A 27,286-nucleotide genomic window follows, 5' to 3' on the forward strand; every position below is an offset into this window, starting at 1 on the left:
CCCTACAAAATTGTTGTAAACCTTTATGAGTTTCTTTGTTCTGTTAAACACAAAAGAAGATATTTTGAAGAATGTTGTTAACCAAACGGTTTCTGGTCCCCATTGCCTTCCATAGTATTTTTTTCATTTGGAAGTCAGTGGGGATCAGCAATATCTTATTTTGCATCAAACAGAACAAAGAAACTAGCCTAGAAATCTAGACGCAACCTAGCGGCAGCAAATCTAATCTACCCATGAGTGTCGTCTAGCAACTCTCAATGCCCTTCTGAGCTGTAAACGCTAAACTCTTGTTGGGCCAATCACATCGTGTGTAGAGTCTGTGGGCGGGGCCATAATGACGACGGCCGAGTTGTATTTGCGTGCTTCTAGTAAACACAGAAACTGGCGAACGGCGGCGGTCTTTCGAATCATCTTTGACAGCGACTCTGGAAGACTTGGAGTTAAGCTTTTCTCTGAGAAAAGAACGGCACTGAAGTCATTCTTAAAAAGGGAAGATGTGTTTGGAGTTTAGCCGACCGGATACAGTGAATGTTTAATCTATCAACAAGCTCTGTTTCACCTTCGTTGCTCTGGTTGGTGTAGTGCTATCCTATCGCGTGCAGAGGGAGTTTGAAAGACAACCGTTTATCCCGCCCCTCGGATTGAGTCCTGTCAATAGTGAGTTTCCAGACCAAACATCTTGATGTGGGTCTGGGTTGTCAGGCTACAAATAAACTAATTTAGGTTTAAAACAACATGAGGGTGAGTAAATGATGACGGAATTTTCATTTTTGGGTGAACTATCCCTTTAAAGAGCACAGATACATTCCAAACACAAGAACTGTGAAACCGCTTTATGGCAACGCTTCCCCTTTAAATGTCCTGACCCACTTTCTGCAGGCGCGTTCACGAGGGGCATAATTGAGACTGGGAGGCACATGTGAGGAGAATGTCTAATGACAGGCGCGCGCTCTGGCTCTGCGCCCTCCAGATGTGCAACACAATCCATTCAAATGCCATTTAGCTCAATCACCAATCTAGACTGAAAGGGTATCAGGATTTCTCTGCAAGTAAATGAGCCATTAGGTCTAATTTGATTGTCATCAGTGCTGTTGTCGACCATTATAGCATCATGTTGTTAAGATTGTGATGTGGGCTGACTGAGGTATAGCCCAGTTTAACTCTCTTCAGCTAATGTATTCTGTAAAAGCACTGGTCAGCATGCTCATCTTCCCCCTTCGTTTCCCTATAGACATCTGCACCGCTTTTCCTTTTTGCATCTTCGAATCCCTGCCTTGTTTCTTTAACTCTCTCATATCTATAATGCCAATATTAGTGTGCATGTGCCTGAGGACAGGAGAAGACCGTACCATAGCATCTGCTACCCAGCAATGCAATCGGAGATTCACCATCCGAGGAAGATTAAAAAGCCAAATGCAGCAGAATTTAAAAACACACATTCCTCTCAGCATTTCCCAAAACCATCATGCAGACGTAATATTCATTCATGCAGTCGTGCATTTCCGAAAAATGTCACAAAGGGGAAAAAAATCATTCATTGATCAAAACATGCATTACATTCATCATAAAAAGCAACCCATTTATAATGAATGCGCTGTTTTTCTTTGGCATTACGCTGCAGTCAGCCATATTGAGAGGCAAGCACCACAGGGGAGAACACAGAAAAGGACAGAAAGAGGAAGAGAGGAACAGAGACATATCATTTAACTGGAACATTTTTACTTTTTTTTCCATTTCCAAGAAACTATATTTTCCCACCTCAGCCTCCAAGTTCCAGAGATGTCACCACAACACACATTGGATATTGTTGGTTTGGTGCTTAGAGCTAAGCAAATGATTACGATGACATTATAAATGTATAAATATATGATTAAATGCATGTCAGCAATTTCACAGGATCAAGAGTGCTGTTGGTAATCCAGCACAGGTACTGTGATCGCACACAGCTCATCATAAACACACGATTGCAAGTGTAATATTGCTTTTATACAACAGACAGTTTAATAAACAAAAAGCTAATATGAGTAAAATACATTTTAGACACATTATTAATACAGCCAATGGAAATAAAATAGTTCCTAACGAAGCAACCGCTACGCGTCTCTAAAGCCCGGGATACACTGCACGATTTTAGCAACCGTACTGTACAATGATGACACCTATTGACCTGTAGGCTATGATGCAAGTTTCTATAGAAGTATAAAACTTCATCAGTGTGCGCTAATGGTAAACAAAAAGACCATGATGAATCACACTTTGGCAGTTGCAGTTTTTATGTGTGCTAAAAAAAGAGGAAGCTGTGAAAAAGGATGGGAAAAGACCTTGAGGTAAGCAATTTTAAAAGGGTTAGTTTCACAGTAGAAAATTCTTTCAATAATTACTTATCCTAATGTCGCTTGACACCTGTAAGACCTCCGTTCCTCTTCGGAACACAAATTAAGATATTTTATATTTAGTCTGAGAGCTTTCTGTACCTCCATTGAATGTATGTACGGTATACTGTCCCTTTCCAGAAAGGGAATAAAAACATCATCAAAAATGTCCATCTGTGACATCTGTGGGTTAGTAAAAATCTCTCGAAGCATCGAAAATTCATTTTGGTCCAAAAATAACAAAAACCTAGCCTAGAAATCTAGACGCACCCTAGCGGCAGCAAATCTAATCTGCCCGCGAGTGTCGTCTAGCAACTCTCAATACCCTTCTGAGCTGTAATCGCCTAACTCTTGTTGGGCCAATCACATCGTGTATAGAGTCGGTGGGCGGGGCCATAATGACAACGGCCGAATGACAACGGTTGCGTTTGCGTGCTTCTAGTAAACACAGAAACTGGCGAACGGCGGTCTTTCGAATCAGCTTTGACCGCGACTCTGGAAGACTTGGAGTTAAACTTTTCTCTGAGAAAAGAACAAAGAACGGCACTGAAGTCATTCTTAAAAAGGGAAGATGTGTTTGGAGTTTTGCCGACCGGATAGGACGAATGTTTAATCTATCAACAAGCTCTGCTTCACCTTCGTTGCTCTGGTTGGTTGTAGCGCTATCCTATCGCGTGCAGAGGGAGTTTGAAAGACAACCGTTTATCCCGCCCCTCGGATTGAGCCCTGTGAATGGTGAGTTTCCAGACCAAACATCTTGATGTGGGTCTGGCTTGTCAGGCTACCAAAAACCATGACTTTATTCAGCATTGTCTTTTCTTCCATGTTTGTTTTCAATCCTCAAACAGAAACTCGAACGGTCATGAATCAGTGTATCGATTCATGATTCAGATCGCGTGTCAAAATCACGTGACACTGGGGATCCGAATCATGAATCGATATGCTGATTCATAACCGTTCTAATCTTTGTTTGAGGATTGAAAACAAATTTGGAAGATAAACGGAGGTCTTACAGGTGTCGAACAACATTAGGGTAAGTAATTATTGACAGAATTATACTTTTAGGGTGAACTAACCCTTTAAGTTTTAGCACCATGTTGCATTGATTTTATGTCGCATTTTTATTGGCTGGTCAGTCAACGTAGGTTGAAGCCGCAAACACACTGTGCAGTGATCATGCTGAATTTCTGACAATGTCAGAAAATGATCATAGCTATCTTAGGTCTTAAGACTGTGACAACGGCCGTCTTTGAACCTCTCTCACTGTACGACATAGAACCACCAATTAGGAGCCATGATCACAGAAAACGCAACTATTGTTTCACTATGGCAATCTTTCATCTGGGACAGCCAAAAATCGTGCAGTGTATCCTGTAGGGATGGGACGAAATATCGTTTGACAAAATTTTGCGATACAAAACGTGACGAAACGCATCGAGGTCGAAAAAAATGGATCGCGAAATAAAGATAGATGGCACTGCTGCATGATTTGCGTAGTAATTATATATAAATAATTTAGTGTATTGTGTGTGTGTGTGTGTGTGTGTGTGTGTGGGGGGCAGACATAACAAAACGCAGCGCGCATTTTCTGTTTGATCTGAGGCATAATTGGAAAAAGTGAGAGCAGTCAGACGCGATGCAACAGCAAACATTAAAAGGGAAAGAAAAGGGTTGACATTAGCATTAATATTCTAAACCAAAAATGCAGTTATTGCCTACATAAGCTACCATATTTTCTGTTTAACTTTTATAAGACTCCAGAAAGAAAAGTGTGTTTTTTCACTGAGCACATTCTCTGCAGTCTGAGCGCGATGCACTGCAGCTCACTCTCGCTCATGTCTGAGGTAACGTTAAATCATTAACACCATAACCCCGCTTACAGTACACGTGTTTTATTGAGCTAAATACATTACAATCGGCTAAAACTAATGCACAGGTTACTTTCCTGAACAAGCGCGCTCCCGAGTCGTCCGTGTTCTTCACACTGTCCACCTGAATCACGGCCCAGTTCGGCGCGCACACTTAAAATACCGGCAGTTCAATAGGGAATGCGGATCTCTTAAAGGGGCCACACTATATTCCTACTCGTGTAATATGGACCTCCTCCAGGTATGGTGTGGTTCTGGTTTGCTCACTGGTACACATTAACAATTTTTCCTACGAACTGTGCCCTGTTCTGAATTAAACTGCCAGTGTAAAAACTCCCTTTATATTGTTAAAATGAGAGAAATCACTACTTACTCATTATTTTTAAGTTTAGGCTTAAGAGACATGAACAATTTCTTAGATAAACATATCTATGACCTTTGATATGTCTAGTCTTCATGCTATATTGATTATTATTGAATAAGTATGGTTTCACTAATAATAAATGTACATTTGCATAAAGCATGCATATTTGTCCATACCTATGTTGATTAGAATATTAAAAAATTAATTTAAACTTAATTTAAGATACATTTACAATTGCTAAAAAGGTGCGATTAAATTGCGATTTATCGCGAGTTAACTCATGACAATCATGCAGTTAATCGCTATTCAATATTTTAATCGGTTGACATCCCTACTGTGCCCTCCACAATTATTGGCACCCCTGTTTAAGATGTGGTCGCGGACTTCTAAAAATTCTCCTTTTTTTTAAACAACATAGAACCAAAATGCAAAAAAAAAGAAAAATCCTACCTTTCGTTTTAGTACATTACTTTGGTGGTAAAAAAATAAAATAAAATCACAGATTTGGAAAGACTTTTTTTTTTGATATCGTATCGTGACGTATCGTATCGTAACCCTGGCATATCGAGGTGCATCGTATCGTGAGTTTAAGTGTATCGTCCCATCCCTAGTATCCTGTCATTAATGACCCTCATGTCGTTCGACACCCGTAAGACCTCCGTTCATCTTCGAAACACAAATTAAGGTATTTTTGTTGAAATCCGATTGGCTCCATTGGTCACAATGTAATTTCCTCTCTCAAAACCCATAAAAGGCACTAAAGACGTCGCTACAAAGCCCATCTCACTACAGTGGCTATACAATCATTTTATGAAGCGACAATCTCGCAGCATTTTGAAGTCTGTCAAGGTGAACACACCTACTGGCTTTGTTCCTTAAAGGTGGACTATGTAGTATTTTTACAGTAAAATATCCAAAAACCACCAGGCCAGTGTTATAAATATTTTTTTTCAGCTGAGTACTTAAAATTTCCCAAATGTTTCCAGCTATTTGTAAATTCTTTCAAAATAAAACAGTTTCCGGTTTTATTCTGCAGAAGCGCTTTACTCTTAGCAGTGTGAAAAAGTGTCACAGCAGCTGCTGAGCGAACACACAGAGTAACGTCATAACATAATTTTAAACACACTTAAATGTATCTAATATGATAAATATAGCAGCGTTACCTCATACTCATGACTGGAAAGTGGAAAGGGCGCCTGCTACTGCTACTACCCGTCATAATAAAAGTCTGCCTGCTCGCGAGCCGTGTTGCTCAACAATCGCTCCAGCGGCCTTGCTCAGCTCCTCAACACTCGGTCCTGCTCTGCTTCACTACTACAGTACCGTTAATAATCACATTCATAAAAATGATTTTTAAAACCACATGTCCGAAGTTTCTGCGCTCAAACTTGGCGTGAAACCAAACTATGCCTTTGTTTTGAATAGGCGCCCTCTAGCGGACAGAAAAATGACAGTGCAGCTTTAATTATTCAATCGTACAGACACTCGTTGCCACCTACTGGCAAATGTATAACCAGCAGAAAAATTCACTGAAAAAAAACTGGGTTTCATAAGGAGGACCCACAACTCAAACAGCTTGTTCTGCCAAAAATCTTCCAAATGAGAATAATCAAAAGAACAGTAGCCCCATAGATCTTCACCTACATACTTATCTAAAGATACACAGAAACCATAAAAACAGTGTTTCAGGATCTGAGTAAGACACATTCACATTTACACTAAATTTAGCTGTTTTAGTTTTTTGAATTTAGTTTTGTTGTAAAGAAAATTTTACTAGCAGTGTCAGTATTTTGAGCAGCGGAGGCAGATGTGTTTTTATTAGTTAACGTTTGACTTTGTCCAGCACTGACCCAGATCTGTGGAGAAACCCTGAAAGCTCTTCAGTAAAACACATTCAATCTCACTGCTGTCACGTGACCGTGACGGTCTGCGTGTGTATGGTGTGAGTGTACTGTAATTGGTTTATTTCACTCCAGTAAACACAGTCTGTCTCTAGAGACATGTAAGTACTGCTATCAGAGCCACTGCTGCAGACTCTGTTCACTTTATAGCCATTACAGCAGCCTTCACTTCACATGTACTACTGCTGCTATTAATAGACTACCACTATGCTAAAATTCTTCTGCTCCACTACTATTATTTCAGATAACAGGGAACATTCTCAGAACATTGACTGACGGTTTGGAAAGGTTATCTTAAAGTAATAAACAAATTCCAGTAATGTAAAAAGAATGATATCTGGATATTTGGTCATTAATAATGTTCTCGATATGTTTGTTAACGTTTCTGAAACTTTTAAGGGTCCCGTTCTTCTTCTGTTTTCGAAGCTTTGATTATGTTTACAGTGTGCAATATAACATGAGTTCATGTTTCGCGTGTCAAGAGAACCTTCAAAAGTATACATTCCCATAATGTTTGCAAAATGTTATGGTCCCTTAATTTAAATAAGATTTTTATTAAGTTTTTTGTTATATGAAGTTCACACTTGCAGCGATCATTATTTTTGCAACGTTTCAAATGTATGCAATGTATATGTGTGTATATATATATATATATATATATATATATATATATATATTACTAAAATTTAAATAATGGTTTTCTATTTGATTACACTATTAAATAAAATGTATTTCTGTGATGTAAAGCTGAATTTTAAGCGTCATTAATCCAGTCCTCAGTGTCATATTAATCCTTCAGAAATCATTCTAATTATTTAAAATTCTTTTTAAATAATATTTCACAATATTACTGTTTTTTTTCTGTTTTTTTGATCGAATAAATGTAATATTATCAAACGTTTATCCGGTACAATAGTTTTGCTGTCATATGCTTAAAAAAATGAAATATGAACAAAGAAAATTATATCTCTTGTGAGGAGAATATTTGCATTGTAGGCCTATGTCACTTTCAAACTAAGCTGTATTTTTGTTGAAGTATGCCAAAATGTGTGAAAATATTATTAAGTTATGTATATTCAGGCCTCCGTGATCGAATATGTCCATTGTTGGAAAGTGTTAAAGGATTACATACGTAAAGAAAGAGTATATTGTGTGCATTTCATCTTATAAAAGCCCACAAGTTCAAAAGTGCACATAAATGAAGAAATGTCAACTGATCCGTGGCCATTTACATTTACATTTAATCATTTAGCAGACGCTTTTATGCAAAGCGACTTACAAAAAAGGGGAGAGTAATAGAAGCAACGAAACAGACAAGGCCAACAACCTGTAAGAGCTGTAAGAAATCTCAATTAATTAGCACAGTACACAAATTTTTTTTTTTTTTTTTTTTTAATAGACATCTACAACAAAAACTCACGTACGCAAAATGCCGAACACTGGATTTTGATAGCTATGATATCAAAATGTGTTGCCATGTGTTGCCTTGCTCTGGTTGAGCTCCAGGAACTCTCTCTATATTCCAGTGGACTTGTGCAAAGTATCAATGGCACAACATTACTCTAAAGTGGCAATGAAAAGGATCTGGTATGCAAATAGGGGATAATTGTATTCGGCCATAACAGGGTCATAGATCAATTAGTCAAGCCACGCACTGAATAGCTGCCATTCAACACTGATATTTAACTTGCAAAGAAGTTCATGCCAGAGATAAAAAATATTATGAATATACATTATTGGACAACAGAAAGGGCCTTTAGAAGGTTTCTTGCATTTCACTGATCATTTAAAATATTTCAAGAGATTCATAATATGAAAATAGTATTCACCACCTCTCTTTCTTACGTATTGGGTTCAGTCAGGTTGCATATCTCCCTGCTAGAGTGATACCGAGATCGAAAAGCATGAAATGATTGTGATATGGACATGTGATGCTGAAATTTGACTGGGCAGAAATTCGTCTTCCCTTTCAAACAGGACTGAGAGTGAGACACACGCTTGTTATCCTCACACTGAAATACAATTATCACAAATGAGTTTCTGAGATCTTCTAAACATCATCAAAGGATAACTGAGTTCAGGGCTGAATCAGTAAACTGTAAAACTTCTCATTGTGCATTATGTGAGAGATCGATCACGTTTCAAAGGTTAAATTAGCGCGCACACACACACACACACACACACACACACACACACACACACACACACACGCATTAGTTTCAAATTAGTGTCCTGAGAATAACACAATTGTATGTTATTGTGATTATATATCTGATTATATAGCATTGCTATATCTGATTGTGATTAAATGGTCAGAACTCCATGTGTATGGCAAGCCGTTTTAGCTTAACATTTTCCAGCGTTTTTTACTAGTAAGAATTAAATTAGAGCTCAGCAATTCAATTCTCACTAGTAACAATTATGATTAGAGAGCTCTCTAATTCAGTTGTTAAAAGTAAGAGTGGAATTGCAGAACTCTCTAAATTCAATACCATTACCATATCATTAATGTTTTTACTAGTAAACATTCAATTAGTGCTGTGCAATTGCATTTTTACTATAAATAATTTAATTAGTATCTAATTATATTCTATAAAAAATATAAGAATTGAATTAGAGTGTATTTTCTACATCACACAGGTGGTTCAAAATTCGATTCTTTCTTTTGGGAGACAATAACTTTATTTATCGTGAACTTTCACGTTTACAACTGATATTGAAGAAAAACTCGATATGCAATATCTTGTTAAATAATGCGATATTTGATATGCGATATGATATTGCAATTAGTGTGTAAAAATATTTAAAAACTGAGAATTAAACCATTTGTGTTTCACATTCTTTCTGGGAAAAGAAAGCATCGCTACAACTTCTAAAACTGACCAGCAGTGTCGTTCACATTTTGGTGCGTGTGTGTCAGACAGCACGAGATTGCAAATTATTGTTTTTCGCAAATTATTGCGTTTAATAACTCTTTTTAACATCAAGCAAGTCCCATAAGTAACAGTCATGTGTCCAGTCTATTCTCTGCTTTATGCTTTGACCTAAAACGGACACTTTTCACAATGTTGAAGTAGCCTATTAAAATCATTCAGATCATGCATGCCATTGTGATATGCATATCGCGATATGTACATTTGCGATATTTCGATAATTTCGATATATTGCACAGCCCTAGTTTACATTCACAATTTCACAAACAGCTATATTGCACACTGCATGAAAGGAAATATTCAAAAAACCATAATTGGGGCAGTTTATGCTAATCTGGCTTGCCATACATGTGAGTTTAATGACACACTGATCTGGTTTATATAGGTCGGCTATGCTTTTCAGGGTTAGTGTACTCACAGATGCTACTGTAAAGAAGATTAACATCTCTTAAAAACAAACAAGTACACAACAACCTTTGTGTGTGTGTGTGTGTGTGTGTGTGTGTGTGTGTGTGCGTGTGTGTGTGTGTGTGTGTGTGTGTGTGTGTGTGTGTGTGTGTGTGTGTGTGTGTGTGTGTGTGTGTGTAGAGGAAGAATACTATTCCAGACAAATTGCCATCTGTTTTGATTATTTCATGTCTATGAGGAAAACACTGTGACACAAATGAGATGGTTTCCATAATAAAAAACGACAACAGAACAACATCTACTACAAAATGATCTTTGTAAGACCTTTAAATTACCAAAAATTAAATCCAAGGTAGAGGCTTCATATAAATAATTGCTAAATCAGAAAAGCAGTCTCCTTTTGTCTCCAAAGGGAAACTATAGCATCAGCGCAGTAGTGACATCATTTTCATTTTGTGTTTGACTTATTTGTTATGTGTTATTTATTTTTAATCTGATATTATGATTGATATCATTAAATTAACTTTGGGCTCATCATTCAAATGTGAATACATTGTAATATCATGGTGAGTGAGAAAGAGTTTTAATTAAATTGATAAATCTCATGTCAGCGTTGCTTTGGCTTGGATATTTTGCTTGTTTGTTTCTTCCTGAAAATAGATCTGCTGTTTAGCAGCTAAACACACCAGTAAAGATGAAATATGCACACAAAAAATCTAATAATTCTGTCTCAGTGTTATTTGCTTTACAGCATGTTTTTTAGGCCCACTGGATATTCATGACTTTTCTGGGAAATATGTATTTATAGGCAAAATATATTTGTTTTTTTTAATGTTGATGCTGAGCATGTTTTGAGACGATTTAAATGAGACAGCAGAGTCTCCAATCCAATAAGCCTTTTTGTTTTTCAAAATGTCAATACAGCCTATGCCAGCAGATTTTGCATTATAATAACAGAAGCTCAACAACAAAATATAATAATCATCATCATCATCATCCATGGATACATAAGAGATCAAAAATATTTTATTATAAATGTATATTATATTTTGTTCAATGGATTCAACTAAGAAACTGTAGCGCCTCTCGCAGGTCAAAGCGCTTACACTAGACTACATCTGACATCAAAGTTACGACTTTATAAAGTTTTAAATATGGATATTTTCTTTCACAAACCCATCAATTCGTTTAAGAAGGCCTCTATTAACCCCCCGGAGATGTGCAGATTTATTTTGGAATGGATTTGTTCCTTAAAGTTGCACTGTAGTATTTTTGCAGTTACATTTTTCCAAAAAACACCAGTGTCATATATTTTGTTCAGCTAAGTTCTTACAATATCCCAAATGTTTCCAACTATTTGTAAATTGTGAGAAAATTTTAACCAAGGAGCCTGTCATTTCATCATATTTGCGTTACCCTCGGGTTCCACCCTTACAAAAAAACCCTGCAGGAAATCCCTTCAGGATTCCTGCTGGGCATTTTTGTAAGGGCAGTTTTATTCTGCAGAAATGCTTTACTCTTAGCAGCGTGAACAAGTGTCACAGCAGCCGCTGAACAAACACACAGAGTAGGCTTAATAACTTACATTTTAGTTTCGCCAGTTAATTCGTCTATTTTGTTGCGCCAACGAAAATATTTCCAAACGAAGTCACGGCGGAATCCACTGTAGGCCTACGCTTATCAGAAACTTGAAGAGTTCAAGACAGGTGTTGGTGGTGAATCGTTCCTGATTTGAATCATTTGAGTGAATGATTCAACTACAATGATTCATAAAGTAGTAGTGGGAAGTTCGGATCATTTTACTGACTCGGATCTTTGAGTCTCGTTCAGCAAAATGAACGAATCTTTTTTCGAGTCATTTCGTTCATTTCACCAAAATGACATGTTAAATAGCCCAACACATCTAGTACTTATGAAAATGTTGATTACATTTTAAAACGACATACAAATAAACTATAGGGTACAGCAACCAAAGCCAAATTATAAGAAACTGAAATGTTTAATTAATTGATTAGTTGTTGGGTCAGGCTATTGTAGTTTCTCTGTTAGTTCACCTCACCTCCTGATCCAAAACATTCTTTCTTTTGCAACTTCATATTTATCACGTTTGTTTTCCGCCTCTCGTGTCTTCGATCTCCTCGAGACGTTAACTGTCGACTCGTCTGTGTCTGACTCTGATCAGATCTGGGGGCTGGGCCGCCCGGACCGTCCGTGACACAGGCCCGGAAACAAAAATGATTAGTTCTTATGAGTCTTTCGGGTTTGATTCTTTCGTTCTTCCTGTTAGTCCCATAGAGTCTATGCTGTCAATAACGGAAACAGAAAAGATTAGTTCTTTTGATCGAGTCTCGGGTTTGAGTCGTTCGTTCTTTTGTCACGTGACTTGTCACCGTATAGAATACAAGTTCACAACCTTTTTAGTAAAAAGCACGTAGTTATTTTTTAAATATTTTTATATTATTCTCAGTTAATATCAGACATATACAAATATGGGAAATATATTGACTATTCAAGTCTAACATCACAAATTCAATTAGACTAATTTTGAATCAACTGTGTGTGTATATATATATATATATATATATATATATATATATATATATATATATTACACACACACACACACACACACAGCATGTGACTGACAGCAAGAACGAAAGACTCAAACTCGAGACTCAAAAGAACTAATCTTTTCTGTTTCCGTTACTGACAGCATAGACTCTATGGGACTAACAGGAAGAACGTAAGACTCAAACCCGAGACTCAAAAGAACTAATCATTCGGAGATTCAGAGCTGATTCAGAGGCCATATGTTGCGTAATGCGCATGCGCTGTCAACACAAAATGAACGAATCACTATCTGAGACAACTCGGTAGTCCCGAGTCATAATAAAGATTCGTTCAAAATGAACGAATCGTTCATGAACGACACATCACTATCATAAAGACGCCGCAACCAGCATCCTTGAACAAATCGTTTAAATGATTCCATGGATTCACTTTTCACAAATCGATAACGGCAGTCACCTAATTACACTTTTATTGTTATAATAATATCAACAACAGCAATTGCTTATTATGCTATTAAATAATTGACCACTGTCAACTAAGTTTATAATATAATACTACAGATGTTATAAATATGATTTTATATGAAAATATGATTCTTGTAGACAAATGTGTGGCATGACAATGTTCCCTTGTAACTGTTATAGCTTGGACAGCAGCTGTAGTCCGCGCTTATAGCCTACCGTTAGCATTTTATATCTGACGGCTTTATTTAGGCTTCAGACTGTAGCTATACATTTTGGATTAACTTGTAAATATTATCTTGATAGACAAATCGTGTAAGGGTCATAACTCTTTGTTGAACACAGATCTTATTTTTTGCGATTTTCCAAAAGTCTATGGGGAAAATGCATAGTTTTTTGATCGAGGGAACCCATGCGCCGCTAACTTCCGGGTTGGCCTAAAAAGTGAGTCCCTCCCCTTTTTACTGAACTTCAGTGAAAGTCCTTCAGACTGACTTGACCAAAGACCGTAAAAATAGACTCAGCCCAAAGACTCGCTCATCATGGCGATGTTTTCGTCTCTAACTCCGGTGTTCGTGGCGGTTTTGTGCGTGATTATCGGGTTTCTCTTCAAAAACTCCCAGAGGAGAGAGAGCAGATCAAAGCAGAAGCGTTCAGGTGAGACAGCCAGACCATGGGTGGACGAGGATCTGCAGGACGACACTGAAATCAGCAGGAAACACAACAACGGTACTGTACTCATACTCACACCATCACTATTAGTAACAATAAAGTTGTAAGTGACATGAACTTGTCTTTATCTCTTGTACACCCATTGTCCAGTCTACAACAGTAATAATAGGCTACTTATAATAATACTAATAATCAAATATTATGCACCCATTTAAATAAATAACGCTATTACATATTTCCTAAGTATAATTCAAATTAATAGATATAGCCTACTATAGTAATATTGTTGTGTCATATAATGATTGATATAATGAGGGATATTCACTGAAAATAAAATGTGTTGAATTTACATGATTTAATCGATTCCACATATCAAGTTATGTTTCCGTAATTTCAAAATCATTAAGAATTAAGTAATTTTTGAGTATCCCAATTAAGTAGTCTATAATTTTTTTAATACGGTTCCCTAACAGGATTAATTTGTAAAAATTTCTTATATTTTTGCGTCACAAGACTCGTAAATAATATGAATAAATTGGACTGTGTTTTGCCATTAAATCAGATAGACCATCTATAAAAAGTGCACATGGATGTAAACAATTAAACACATGATTACTGCAAAAATCATGTCATCTTGAGTGCTTGAAACTGTCTGGATGGTTAGAGTCAGTACAAGAGTGGAAAGTAAACATGAAACCATGTGAAGATGCCTTTGAAGAGGGAAGTCGAGCGCAATGATGCAGAACTTTTGAAGACATCTCAAAGTTTGAGATCTGAAAACGCAATGCTGGGACAGAGTTTTGAACCCAGTGAAAAGGTTCAAAGTCCAAAAAACTTGCAACATGCTAGTTTACAGCCTGATTTCAAAAACGTTTCTAGTGCTTTAATGTCTGTTGCACAATAAAGTGCACTGTTTATATGCAATATTTGGTCACACTTTAGTTTGGGGACTTTTATTTCTAATTTAGCTACTGATAAATATTGTCACACAGAATAAGGCATTAATATGTGCTTTATAAGGACTAACAAACAGCCAGTATCCTTATAGTATGCATGCTAATGAGGAAGTTCATAGTGAGTATTTTTTTCTCCTTCTAAAGTGCTGCCCAATATTTTTTTTTCATAATTGCTTATATACAGATAAGAGACAACATTACGACTAATATTATGATGGTCTAGCCTAGAAATCTAGACGCCCCCTATAGCGGCAGCAAATCTAATTTGCCGCAAGTGTTGTCTAGCAACTCTCAATACACTTCTGAGCTGTAAACGCCAAACTCTGGTCGGGCCAATCATATCGTGTGTAGAGTCGGTGGGCGGGGCTTAACACAATGACGACAAGTCGCGCTTGCGTGCTTCTAGTAAACACAGAAACTGGTGAACGGCAGTCTTTTGAATCAGCTTTGACCACGACTCTGGAAGACTTGGAGTTAAGCTTTTCTCTGAGAAAAGAACAGCACTGAAGTCATTCTTAAAAAGGAAAGATGTGTTCTAAGTTTTGCCGACCGGATACGGCGAGCCCTGACCCGTCGAGGCATGGACTCCACTAGACCCCTGAAGGTGTGCTGTGGTATCTGCCACCAAGATGTTAGCAGCAGATCCTTTAAGTTCTGGAAGTTGCGAGATGGAGCCTCCATGGATTGGACTTGTTTGTTCAGCACATTCCACAGATGCACGATTGGATTGAGATCTGGGGAATTTGGAGGCCAAGTCAACACCTCAAACTCATTGTTGTTCTCGTCAAACCATTCCTGAAACATTTTTGCTTTGTGTCAGGGTGCATTATCCTGCTGAAAGAGGCCACAGCCACCAGGGAATACCTCTGCCAGCTTGCCTTCTTCCCATAGTGCCATGTGTTCCCTGGGTAAGCGACACCACACACCCTGCCATCCACGTGATGTAAAAGAAAACGTGATTCATCAGACCAAGCCACCTTCTTCAATTGCTCCATTGACCAGTTCTGATGCTCACGTGCCCACTGATAGCTTTCTATCAGATTCAGAACCAGCAATAACAGTAATTTGTCTGTTTGATCGGACCACACGGACCAGTCTTCGCTCCCCACATGCATCAATAAGCCTTGGCCACCCAATACACCGTGGTTGGTTCACCATTGTTCCTTCCTTGGAGCACTTTTGATAGATCCTGACCACTGCAGACCGGGAACACCCCACAAGAGCTGCAGTTTTGGAGATGCTCTGACCCAGTCGTCTAGCCATCACAATTTGGCCCTTGTCAAACTCGCTCAAATCCTTACGCTTGCCTATTTTTCATGCTTCTAACGCATCAACTTTGAGGACAATGTTAATTTGCTGCCTAATATATCGCACCCACTAACAGGTGCCGTGATGAAGAGATAATCAGTGCTATTCACTTCACCTGTCAGTGGTCACAATGTTATGCCTGATCGGCGTATGCAATCATTTTTTGACTAAATGACAGTTTTCTTCCATTAGATGACATATTCAAAACAAAACAGAGAGATAGAAATAAAGAAATGAGACTGCACTGAAATGAATGTGTGTAATTTTTTTTACTGACATTGTTGACTAAATAGATTTTCTGTGCACAGAGGAGGATGATGATTGGCTAGACACAACAGAGGAAGAGAACATAGCCCATATCCCATACACTCCAGCTCAGTACTCTGCTGCTGAGATGCTGGAGCGCTCAAAGGAATTTTACTCGCTCATGAATCTGAGACGATCTGTCCGCTTCATCAGTCCAGATCCGGTACCAAAAGAAGTGATTGACAATGTCATACGCACTGCAGGTAATGCAATCGATCGCCGTGATGGAAGGGCTTGAATTTGACCATTTGGCAGAGATAGCTAATCAATATTCAGATCAAAAGAAAAAAAATTCAAAGCCAGCCTTTGGTTTTCCTCACTCGTTCACTCTGGTGTGTGTGTGTGTGTGTGTGTGTGTGTAAGGCACTGCACCCAGTGGAGCTCACACTGAGCCCTGGACGTTTGTGGTGGTTTCTGACACCGACGTCAAACACAAGATCAGAGAGATCGTTGAGGAAGAGGAGGAGATCAACTACAAGCAAAGGATGGGAGACAAGTGGGTCCATGACCTAAAGAGACTCCGGTGTGTTTCAAACAGACAAGAAATTATTTACACACTGTTTTATTTGGTTACACTTTATCTTAAGGTATCATTGTTACAGTGTAATTATATATTTAAGTACTGCGTAATATTAATTAACTACATGTACTTACTATAGGGTTAGGATTAGGTTTGCTTTAGGGTTAGTTGTGTGTAATAATGTATAATTTACTGTAATTACTGTGGTAAGTACATGCAACATATGTAACAAGGACACTGTAAAATAAAGTTTTACCTTTTGTTTATTCTTGTTAGTTTTATTATTACTGTACTACACTATTATGTATTATAATTTAATATAACAATTACAGACCAATATTAATAATAATATGTGTTGATAAACTCATCCGGCTATGATATTAGTGCCCCCTTGTGGTAACTTTTTTCCTACAATCTTTTTTTCCCTATGGTTAACTTTGTTTCAGATTGTTGGTCACAAAAACAATAATAAAAAAAATATGATATTAGTATTATTGTTGTAATACAATACAAAAATATTATTTATAATACCACAATTATAAAATGTAAAAAAAAAACAAAAAACTACACTATAATGTAATATTATACACAGATTTAATAATATTTATAAGAATTATTGTTATTTTTGTTGTAATACTGCATGCAGTAATATAATAATGTTTTTTAGAAATAATGTTTATAATAATATGATAACATTTTGAATAATAATTTTTACACTGTAATAATAGCATTGCTTTTGTTGTTGTAATGCTATACACAGTAATATATTAAATTATTATTATTATCATATTATTCTTGTAATATAATGTACAGTCATTTATTATTATTTTTTATAATAAATAATTATATTAAACTATAATTATAGAATACAAATTTGTATAATATGATACACTATAATATAATAATTAAATGTGTTATTACTATTACTGTAATACTATACTAGGGCTGTGCAATATATCGAAATTATCAAAATATCACAAATGTACATTCCGCAATATGCATAAAGCAATGGCTCGCAATATCTGAATGAATTTAATAGGCTACTTCAACATTGTGAAAAGTGTCAATTTTAGGTCACAGAGAATAGACTGGGCACATTACTGTTATTTATGTGAGTTGCTTGATGTTAAAAAAGAGTTATTAAACGCAATAATTTGCGAAAAACAATAATTTGGAGTCTCGTGCTGTTTGACACACACACACACACACACCGAAACGTGAACAATTTGTGACATAAATGTTTGCTAAAACGCTGCTGGTCACTTTCAGAAGTTGTAGCGATGCTTTCTTTTCCCACTCAGAATGTGAAAATGGTTTCATTCTCAGTTTAAAAAAAAAAAAATTGCACACTAATTGCAAAATCGTATCGCATTATTTAACAAGATATTGCATATCACATTTTTCTTCAATATCGCACAGCCCTATACTATACACAGATAATAATATAAGAAGGATTGTTATTTTTTTGTTGTTGTAATACTGTACACAGTTATATAATAACAATATTTATTAGAAATAATAATGTTCATAATACTATAATTAAGATTTTTTTACTATTCACTGTAGTAATAATAATAATTATTATTGTTTTTGTTGTATTGCTATACACAATATAATAATAACATTAAGAAGTTATACCATTTATAATACTATAAACTGTATTATAATATTAAACTATTGTTATATTACAATGTATAGTTTTATAAATAAGAATTGTTATTATACCATTTATAATACTATAAACTGTATTATAATATTAAACTATAGTTATATTACAATGTATATTTTTATAAATAAGAATTGTTATTATTGGTATTTTTACAGATAAATATAGATATTTGATTATAATTATAATTATCACACAGAGTTATAGCAATGCTATTGGAGCCCCTTGTGGTCAGTTTTTACCATACTAATTCTACTATAATTTTATCTCAAGATTTGTTATGATTTCATAATTCACTAAATAGCAATAAAGATCACACTTACTGTATAAACAAGTAGTAAACCTCTCTTTCACAGGACAAACTGGGTGAAGGAGTATCTGGATGTGGCTCCGTATCTGATTCTAGTATTTAAGCAGACACATGGAGTTTTGCCCAACGGCAAGAAAAAGACTCACTATTACAATGAAATCAGCGTGTCCATTTCCTGTGGGATTCTACTGGCCGCCCTGCAGGTGAGACTCAGAAACACACAGCAATCAAGCGTTTAAAAAATTTTTTTTACTTTGAATTTGAATGACTTGTTAATCCATTTTGTTGTGGTAGAATGTTGGGCTGGTTACCGTGACGACCACTCCTTTGAACTGTGGTCCACAGCTTAGGTCCCTCCTCCAGCGACCAGCCAATGAGAAGCTTCTAATCTTGCTTCCTGTTGGCTACCCTGCGTCTGACGCCAAAGTGCCTGACCTCAAACGTAAAGACCTCAATGACATAATGGTGACTGTGTGACAGTGCTACAAATCATAATAAGACCAAATTTATAAAGCCATCTTGAATGTAGATTAAACAAATGTTCTCATTACTGCTTTGTTTTTTTTAATGATACCTTACCATAAAGGGATGTTACAGTAATAGTTCACATTAGAATACAGTTCCATGGTTCATTTAAAGCCGCACTTGGCTACTTTTGCTCTCGGGGTCCCCCTACAGCAGGGGGTGCCATCGCGCGTGCATTTGTTGACATGACAACCCTGATAGCCCTGAACTAGTGATGCGCGGGTCGTCTCATAACCCGCGGACCCCGTATGTCTATTTAATGGTCGCGGGTGCGGGGCGGGTTGTAAAAATATATACAGTGGTGCGGTGCGGGCCAAATAACTTCATAAAAGTGGCGTGAAGAAGAGCGAAATGTTTGAATTTGCATGGTAACTCAAATGTTTTTTTGTTTTTTTTACTATTTTCGTTATTTTGGCTAGACATTTTTTGGACATATGAACTGAATTTAGAAATGCTTTGGAAAAGAAAAAAAATTGCATTTAATAAACAAAATAGTTTTTTTTTTTAAATGTAGACAGCGTTTGGAGTGAGTGCATGCAAAATAATTAGTTCCCCTTAAAGGGGGGGGTGAAACACTCAGTTTCAGTCAGTGTCATGTCAATCTTGAGTACCTATAGAGTAGCATTGCATCCTGCATATCTCCGAAAAGTCTTTATTTTTTTATAATTATATAAGAAAGATGCGCTGTTCCGAGTCTTTCCGAAAAAAGCCGAGCGGGTGGGGGCGTATCGTGTGAGCGGAGCTAAATAATGACGTGTGCAGCAGCGCGCTGTGTGTTGAGTCGAGTGTGTCGTAAAGCTGTGTCATCCCTAACAGCGGGAAAAAAACTTTATTCAAAATAAAAATATGGCTTTTAATCAGATACAGCCATACATCTATGATCCGGAATCAGACCCAGAGGCTGCAGTTGAACAGGAGCAGCAGCAAAAACGACTAGAGCAGGACGTCTCTATGTGGTACAAGTTATACACTAACTATATAATATGCTTAGCGACTTGTGTTATTTACATATTTATACTTGAATTATATCGTCGTATTTTTGTCTTTGAAGGTGTACATGTGGGAAGTGCAGTTGTGCACGTGTGTGTGTGTGTGTTTACGCGTGGTTTGTGTAGACAATTGTAACGTTAGTAAGCGGACTGGTTTTGCACGGCAGGCTAAGTTAGTGTTTACATAGAAAGACACGGAATAGTAGCGCATTTAAATGAAGAAGCGTGCTTATTTAGTTCAACATATTTCCCCACTCTTTGTGTATTGTTGTTTGGAGTGCTTTCACAATACACAAACATAAAGTTACACATATAATGGCCAGCTAAACAAATGTACACGCACTACACATCGCATGCTCCATTGATCAATTAACTATACGTGATCATGTTTGGGCTACTTGATGAGAATAGGCAAAAACACAGACATTTGAAGCAGTCTTACTCACAGCCTGCGGTTCTAACGTTGGGACCTTTATCGTTGGGACTGCTCCATCCTTCAGCATTAGGCGATCGGAAAATCCGGCGTCGAGCTGGGCCTTGTTTATGAAACAGTCGGCACCGAAATGCAGCGAACAGATATAAACATTCGCGCAACTCAGTTGCTGATCCGGAAAAGCAAATTCCATCCACTGTTGCCTTACCGCGGGGTTTTTGGGGAATCTGTGCAGGACTGTCTTGGTCTGGCAACCAAAAATGCACTTTTTTGGTGACACTGTAATTGTGCACATCACCTGTGCAGCGCATCCTACAAGCCAGCGCTTTGATGGGCGTAGCCTGTTACTTTCGCTCTCTCCCTCTCTCTCTCTCATGCTCTTCCGGTAGAATTGTCCGTAAGGCCCATACAAGGAAATTCCGCCCCCATTAACGTCAAAGGGGACGCATGATCGCAAAAAACTTGCCGAAACTTATGACTAACCGGAAGTAGTATTTTTGACAAAGAAATACTCCCATCAAACATCCACCTTAACTTTTGAAACTTTGTCCATGTTTAGGATGGGAATCCAAGTCTTTAACAGTGTAAAAAGATCAGTATGCATGAAACAGCATTTCACCCCCCCTTTAAAGGAAGAAGGAAAAAATGAGAAATGGCGCTTTTATCGGCGGTGGGTTAAAGAAAACAGCCTAACTACGATACTAAATAGGCTACGTTTAGGCATAAACATTAGCTTGTAATATTATTATTTTAATTTATATGTTGATTATGAAAAGTGAGCAGCATGAGTAAGATATAAGATTCGCAATGTGTTTGAGATGGGCAGTCGCATGATTTTGACCACTTCGAGTTTTATTTTCTGGAAAGTCTTTCTTAAAAAAATTATTTTGTTTTGTATGAATTGTATTTTTACTTTAATCGACGTTTCATCAATTAATTGCCTGTATATTAAATAAGAAGCAAACCAAGATGGTCTGGAATGGATTGACGTGCGTAGCTGGCCTGTTTCCTCTGCCTTTGAGTAAGGCTGAAGCTAAAGCTCTTTCTGTTTTAATACATTTTTTGAATATGTCTTAATTACAGTAGGCCTATCCTATATATTATTTGTGGCTGCACCGGGGTCCCTCATTATAGGTAAAGTTACACCACTGTCCTTATTAAGAGAAAATATGTCCTTTTAACTACATTATATCTTGTTATGTTGTTATTACGACACAATTGAGTGGAAAATATAGACTAATATGCTTTGTTCAAGTTGATCGCTGTCGTGTTGAATTGCGCAAAATTTAACTTTAGATAACAAAATGCATGTGTAAAAGCTAGTACACCGCATCCAGGAACTTTTTTTTTAGAACTAAAGCCGGGTGCACACTGTGCGATTTTGGCCACGATTTGGCCGTCTGGGACAAATTTAGCAAATCCTAAAAGATTCCTCAGATCCTAGGCTAAAATCTGACGTCTTTGGTCGTTAGTTTGACATGTTCACCGGCAGCCGATTAATGAGCGCTGCGATCAAATTTTACCTCAGACGAAATTCTGGCAGTGTCAGAAGATTTGGCACACAATCCTGCAGTGTGACTTCTCCTACAAATGACAGTCAAATATCTCAGTTTTTCAAGACAAACTATGACCAAAACGAGTACTAGAGATTTCTTTGTAGCCAGCATTTCAGTCCCGCGTGTAATTCAGCTCACTGTCACTGAACGCGTCATTCATTGATGATATAAAGCTCCGGGTGAGTTTTCTTGCGCGCGTCCGTTTTTAGCGCGCCTTCACTATCGTGCAGTCTGACATTAATGACAGTGTGACATGGCGATCATGTTCGTATAGTCTGACAAGGGACATTCGCAAAGGATTTTGAAAAATCGCACAGTGTGCAGGACCCATAAGTTAGCTTTAGCTACTACTAATCAACAATGCTTTCATCATGGAAACTCTTACATGCAAAACACAGTATATGTTATGAATTTTACACAAAATTCATCTTCATCACAGTATAACTGATGTTATTGGGGGGGGGGGGGAATTATCAATGCTACCCGTTTTTAGCTCTGCCTTATAAATATAACTAGCTCGTTGCAGAATTAAACAAAAATATATTTTAAACTTTAGCATTATCGGTATTGTAGCGTGATAGTGAGTACTAAAATACATCTTATTTGTTTATATTCATACTGATTAAGTTAGATTTTTTTATAACGTGATTCTGACATGATGTCACAACATGCTCAGGTCAATAATGCGTCTTCCAGCTGAGGAATGGACTTGCTTTGCGACCATTACTTTCTATCTATATAGTATGAATGTGTGTTGTATGTAATCTAGATGTACTGCATCTGCCATGTTGTCAGGATCATGTGACCTACCAATATCTGTTATGTCGCTTCACCTCTATTCATAAATCATCTCCCGTGGCGTGGCCTCATGGGATAGCAAAGTGTCCATCGAATGCACACTTCAGAATCTCACCAGAAGTAGGGACTTTTCCGCCCACTGATCTGATTTTTCGAATACCATGTATTCGGACTTACTCTAGTTTCTCTGTTTTTCACATGCTATATAGTAGGGAAGTGCAATGTCAGACACAGCGATATACTTAAATTCAGAGGGTCAACACTTTTATACTAATTTAAGCTTCATCCACCAAATCTCTATCACTAGCAAAGCCGAGCAGGGCGCTAAAACATATTAGCAATGTGCTAATTTATGTTAACGAAGACAAAATGCGAATTCATGCATGCAACGTGTTAATTCAAGCTAGCAATGTACTAAAACATGTTAACATGCTAATTCATGCTAAAACAAACTAGCAATGTACTAAAACATGTTGATAACATGCTAATTCAATGCTAGCAAAATGATAAAACATAATAGCAATGTGCTAAAACATGTCAACAACATGCTAATTCATGCTAGCAACATGTTAAAAAAAAGCAAGAAGCATGCCAAGTAATGCTATCCTATCAATGTGCTGAAACATGTTAATTCATGATGCAATGTGTTAATTAAGGTAACAATGTGTTAAAATATGTTGGCAAACATGCAAATTCATGCCAGCAATGTTAAAACATGCTAGAAATGTGCTAAAACAAGAGACTGTAAAAAATAAATATATGGACGTAGTGTCCGTGACATCACCCGTAGGTTTCTGAAAAGAGTTTTTGAAGCCTCAAAGTTGGCTGTTACCATCTTGGCAGCACATCCCTCCCGGATAACAGAAAAGGGGCAAAGAGACGGGATGTGGGCGGAGCTGAGGTGATGCAATGACTAACAGACAAATGGCTATCCACCTGTCACACAAAATGGCCACGCCCTTAATTATGCAGATCTTTAAGGCTTTATATAATGATATAATGACTTACAAAAAATAAATAAAAAAATCACTCCCTCACAGTAGTCATGAAGGCAAAATTAGCCTATATACCATAGACTGTAAAAAAAAAAATATATATATATATATATATATATATATATGGGCGAAGTGTCCGTGACTTCACCCATAGGATTGCGATAAGCCGTTCTGAAGCGTAAAGTAGAGACGAGCTGGCCGTTGTCATCTTGCTAGCGCGTCATGCCCAAGCGGCAACATCCCGCGATCTCTCTTGAAGCCAATACGTAAGTAATGTAAACTATAATTAATCTACTAGCCACTAGGGCTCCAGAAGGGAGCAGAATCTCATTGAGCACCATGTTAAAATTCCCAACTTTACAGCAGAAAAAACATGGTTACAGCCTGGTACAAATTATGGTTTTGGCCTATATGGCTAATTTTGCCCTTCATGACCACTGTGACGGGGGGTGAATTTTGTAAACTCATTTGTTTACATTATATTAAGCCTTAAATTTCTGCATAATTAAGGGAGTGGTTACTTTGAGTGCCAGGTGGATAGCCATTTATCTGCTGTCTAATAGTCAATGCGTCACCTAAGCTCCGCCCACATCCCACCTCTTTGCCCATTTTTTGTTTTCCGGGAGTGGCATGCGACGATGCGCTGACAAGATGGCAACGGCCAGCTCGCTCCTACTTTACGCTTCAGAACGGCTCATCAGAATCCTATGGGTGACGTCAAGGACACTACGTCCATGTTATTTTACAGTCTATGGTCATGCACAGATAACAGAAAATGGGCAAAGAGGCGGGACGTGGGCGGAGCTTAGGTGACGCAATGACTATTAGATGTCAGATAAATGGCTATCCACCTGTCACTCAAAATGGCCACGCCCTTAATTATGCAGAACTATAAGGCTTTATATGTAAACAAATTAGTTATAAAAAGGCCTTTCTGAGCCCTCGGATTTCAACAAATATATCTTAATTTGTGTTCCGAAGATGAATGGAGATCTTACGGGTGTCGGACGGTGTGAGAGTAAGTTATGGCAGAATTTTTGGGTGAACTAATCCTTTACACTTTAAATTAAACATAAAAAACACAGACATACTGTTCCTTAGATATGTATTTAAAAGTTACAAATTAATTTTTCTTCTAGAAAACGTTGATGTTAATTTGTTAGCAGTGTACATTTTGCGTAGCCTACTATTACAGGTAGTAATAGTACCTGTAGTATTTTAAGAATGTTATCAATAATTTAATTTATTTTTTACTACTTTTATTTTTCCCCAAACAGGCTTTTATTTTTTGTTAATGCTACAATTTTGCCTGATTTCTGATAATTATTTTTGTGCTGTGGCTGACGATAACTGATATTATACATCTATAATGTTATCATGTACATTAAAGCTGTAGTCTTGAATTTTTTTTCCAGAAATAAAAACATGACAATATATGGTTGAATTTTGTAGAGACTGTTTATTAATCTATTAAAGTTTGTTTGCATTGTTTTGCATATGGGACTGAATTTATGCTGATTTTAATATTTAAAAAAAAATACTCAAAATTTAGTCTTGTAAATGTTATCAATTTAAAAACATGTAACATTACCGGTATTAACAAAAAATAAAGCTTATGATGTTTGTAACATTATTTAACTTGAGCGCTTGTTTTTGTTTTGTTTTTACCTAAACAGACTTTTATTTTGAAAATGTACGGTCTATGGTTCAAAAGCGTTGACGTATTTGACGTTGACTAGTACAGGAAGTTCCTGTAGTTAGTTGACAGATCTCCTTAATCGATTATCGTAATAGACTTACATTTTGTGATTGATTTAAGGAAGTAAATATGTAATATATCTCTACATTGTTCTAGCTGTACTGTTATGCGTCGAGCTCGATAAGGATAGCTTCAGTGCGTCGGTGTTTCGCTTGTTCTGTTGACTGACTCGAGCCGGTGAAGATGTCGTGCTCGCTGGAGAAGGTGCTCGGCGACGCGCGGACGCTTCTGGAGCGGCTGAAGGAGCACGACACGGCCGCGGAGAGTCTCATCGATCAGTCGAGCGTCCTCAGCCAGAAGATCCACAGCATGAAGGAGGTCGGAAACTCTCTCCCTGACAAGGCATGATATGAAATCTCTTACTGACCACCATACAGAGCCCATGTATGAACTCTCTAAAAGCATGCACTGGACGAATTACAGTCGTGTGCATGTGTTATTGCATGTATTGTTGTACATTGCACAATATAAGACATTCATTGTTGCACAGCATATGGCTTGTTATAGTGGGTAAGATCTGGACTGATGAGACTTGGGTTGAATAGACGCAGCGAATAATTATTTTCTTGCTCAGTATTTTTTTTTACTTGAGAAGCAAAATTTCTCCAGATAATGAGTCTTATCAAAAAATACGCAAGTTTGTGCTAAAAACAAGAAAAGATAACAAGAATAAATAAACCTAACCTCAAATGCCTATATTATGAGGCAGATGTTTTACTTGTTTTAAGCCTTTTGAAACCTTTTTCAGAAATTAAGACACATCATTCATTTTTGTCAGATATTTTTAGATATTTGTAATTGAAAAGACAAAAATACTGAGTAAGAACATAAATGTTTGAACTAAAATCTGTGGATAAAAGCTCTGAATGCAATGCCGTATTAAGTTTTGGCTGATAACTGATAATTATTTTTGTGCTATTTCTGAAAATTGAAATGATTTTTGATTTTATAAATCTATGGTGTTGATTATGCAAGTTAAAGTTGTAGTTTTAATTTTGTGATAAGTGAAATCGGGAATTAAAAACTTGTTAATGTACAATTTTGATGGTTGAACTTTACAAAGAATATTTGTTAATTTTCTAGTAATCTATTTTTATATTCATTGTTTTGCATTTTGGACAATTTAATTTGTTGATTTAAAGTCTGCAACTAATACATGCATGCATATATATAATAATTGTCTGGGAAAAAAAAAAAAAAATATATATATATATATATATATATATATATATATATATATATATATATATAAAATTTCAGACAATTATTATCATTAATTTACATAACCAGTTTTATTGTATCACCTCAGAACCCCGTATATGGTGTATCCCATCTGACACCAAATAAAGATGAAACAATAGCTACCTAATATGAAGTTGTATTTTTCCTGTGTTCAGTACACGGAGGAAGGCCCAGAGTATCAGGAGCTGTCCAGATACAAACCTCACGTCCTGCTGACCCAGGAGAACACCCAAATCAAAGATCTCCAGCAGGAGAACAGAGGCAAGGCGGCTGGAGTTTCTTCAAAGGGTCTCGCATTTTTAAAGTGAATTTTTGATTCAACTCTTTGTGCTTTTCGCAGAGCTCTGGCTCTCTCTGGAGGAACACCAGTACG

At 37.0% G+C, this 27,286-nt stretch overlaps 3 protein-coding genes across 4 annotated transcripts in view; 2 read left to right on the top strand and 1 right to left on the bottom strand.

Annotated features, from left to right (window-relative positions):
* Positions 1 to 11,453, bottom strand: part of map7b (microtubule-associated protein 7b) — a 95,645-nt gene extending 84,192 nt beyond the window's left edge. The window contains exon 1 of the mRNA XM_067445604.1: positions 11,432 to 11,453. The gene's annotated coding sequence lies outside the window, so the exon portion shown is untranslated. The remainder of the gene's footprint in view (positions 1 to 11,431) is intronic.
* A 1,878-nt stretch (positions 11,454 to 13,331) lies between these two features.
* On the top strand, positions 13,332 to 19,166 carry iyd (iodotyrosine deiodinase). Its single transcript, XM_067445606.1, has 5 exons — positions 13,332 to 13,607; positions 16,123 to 16,323; positions 16,484 to 16,643; positions 18,663 to 18,819; positions 18,911 to 19,166. Exons 1-5 carry the CDS (start codon positions 13,421 to 13,423, stop codon positions 19,091 to 19,093), a joined length of 888 nt encoding a protein of 295 aa, XP_067301707.1. The 5' UTR covers positions 13,332 to 13,420; the 3' UTR covers positions 19,094 to 19,166.
* Positions 19,167 to 25,624: 6,458 nt separating this feature from the next.
* sike1 (suppressor of IKBKE 1) overlaps positions 25,625 to 27,286 on the top strand; it is a 3,736-nt gene continuing 2,074 nt past the window's right edge. Inside the window, exons 1-3 of one of the 2 annotated variants that reach the window (XM_067445609.1) lie at positions 25,625 to 25,989; positions 27,069 to 27,174; positions 27,254 to 27,286. The exon at positions 27,254 to 27,286 is cut by the window's right edge and continues 110 nt beyond it. In XM_067445609.1, the coding sequence (XP_067301710.1) occupies positions 25,855 to 25,989; positions 27,069 to 27,174; positions 27,254 to 27,286 (274 nt within the window). In that variant the 5' untranslated portion in view covers positions 25,625 to 25,854. Of the gene's footprint in view, positions 26,014 to 27,068; positions 27,175 to 27,253 lie in introns of both variants that reach the window. The other variant, XM_067445607.1, reaches the window with a different exon arrangement.

This window comes from Pseudorasbora parva, chromosome 6 (assembly GCF_024679245.1).
Source record: "Pseudorasbora parva isolate DD20220531a chromosome 6, ASM2467924v1, whole genome shotgun sequence".
Taxonomy (NCBI): Eukaryota; Metazoa; Chordata; class Actinopteri; order Cypriniformes; family Gobionidae; genus Pseudorasbora; species Pseudorasbora parva.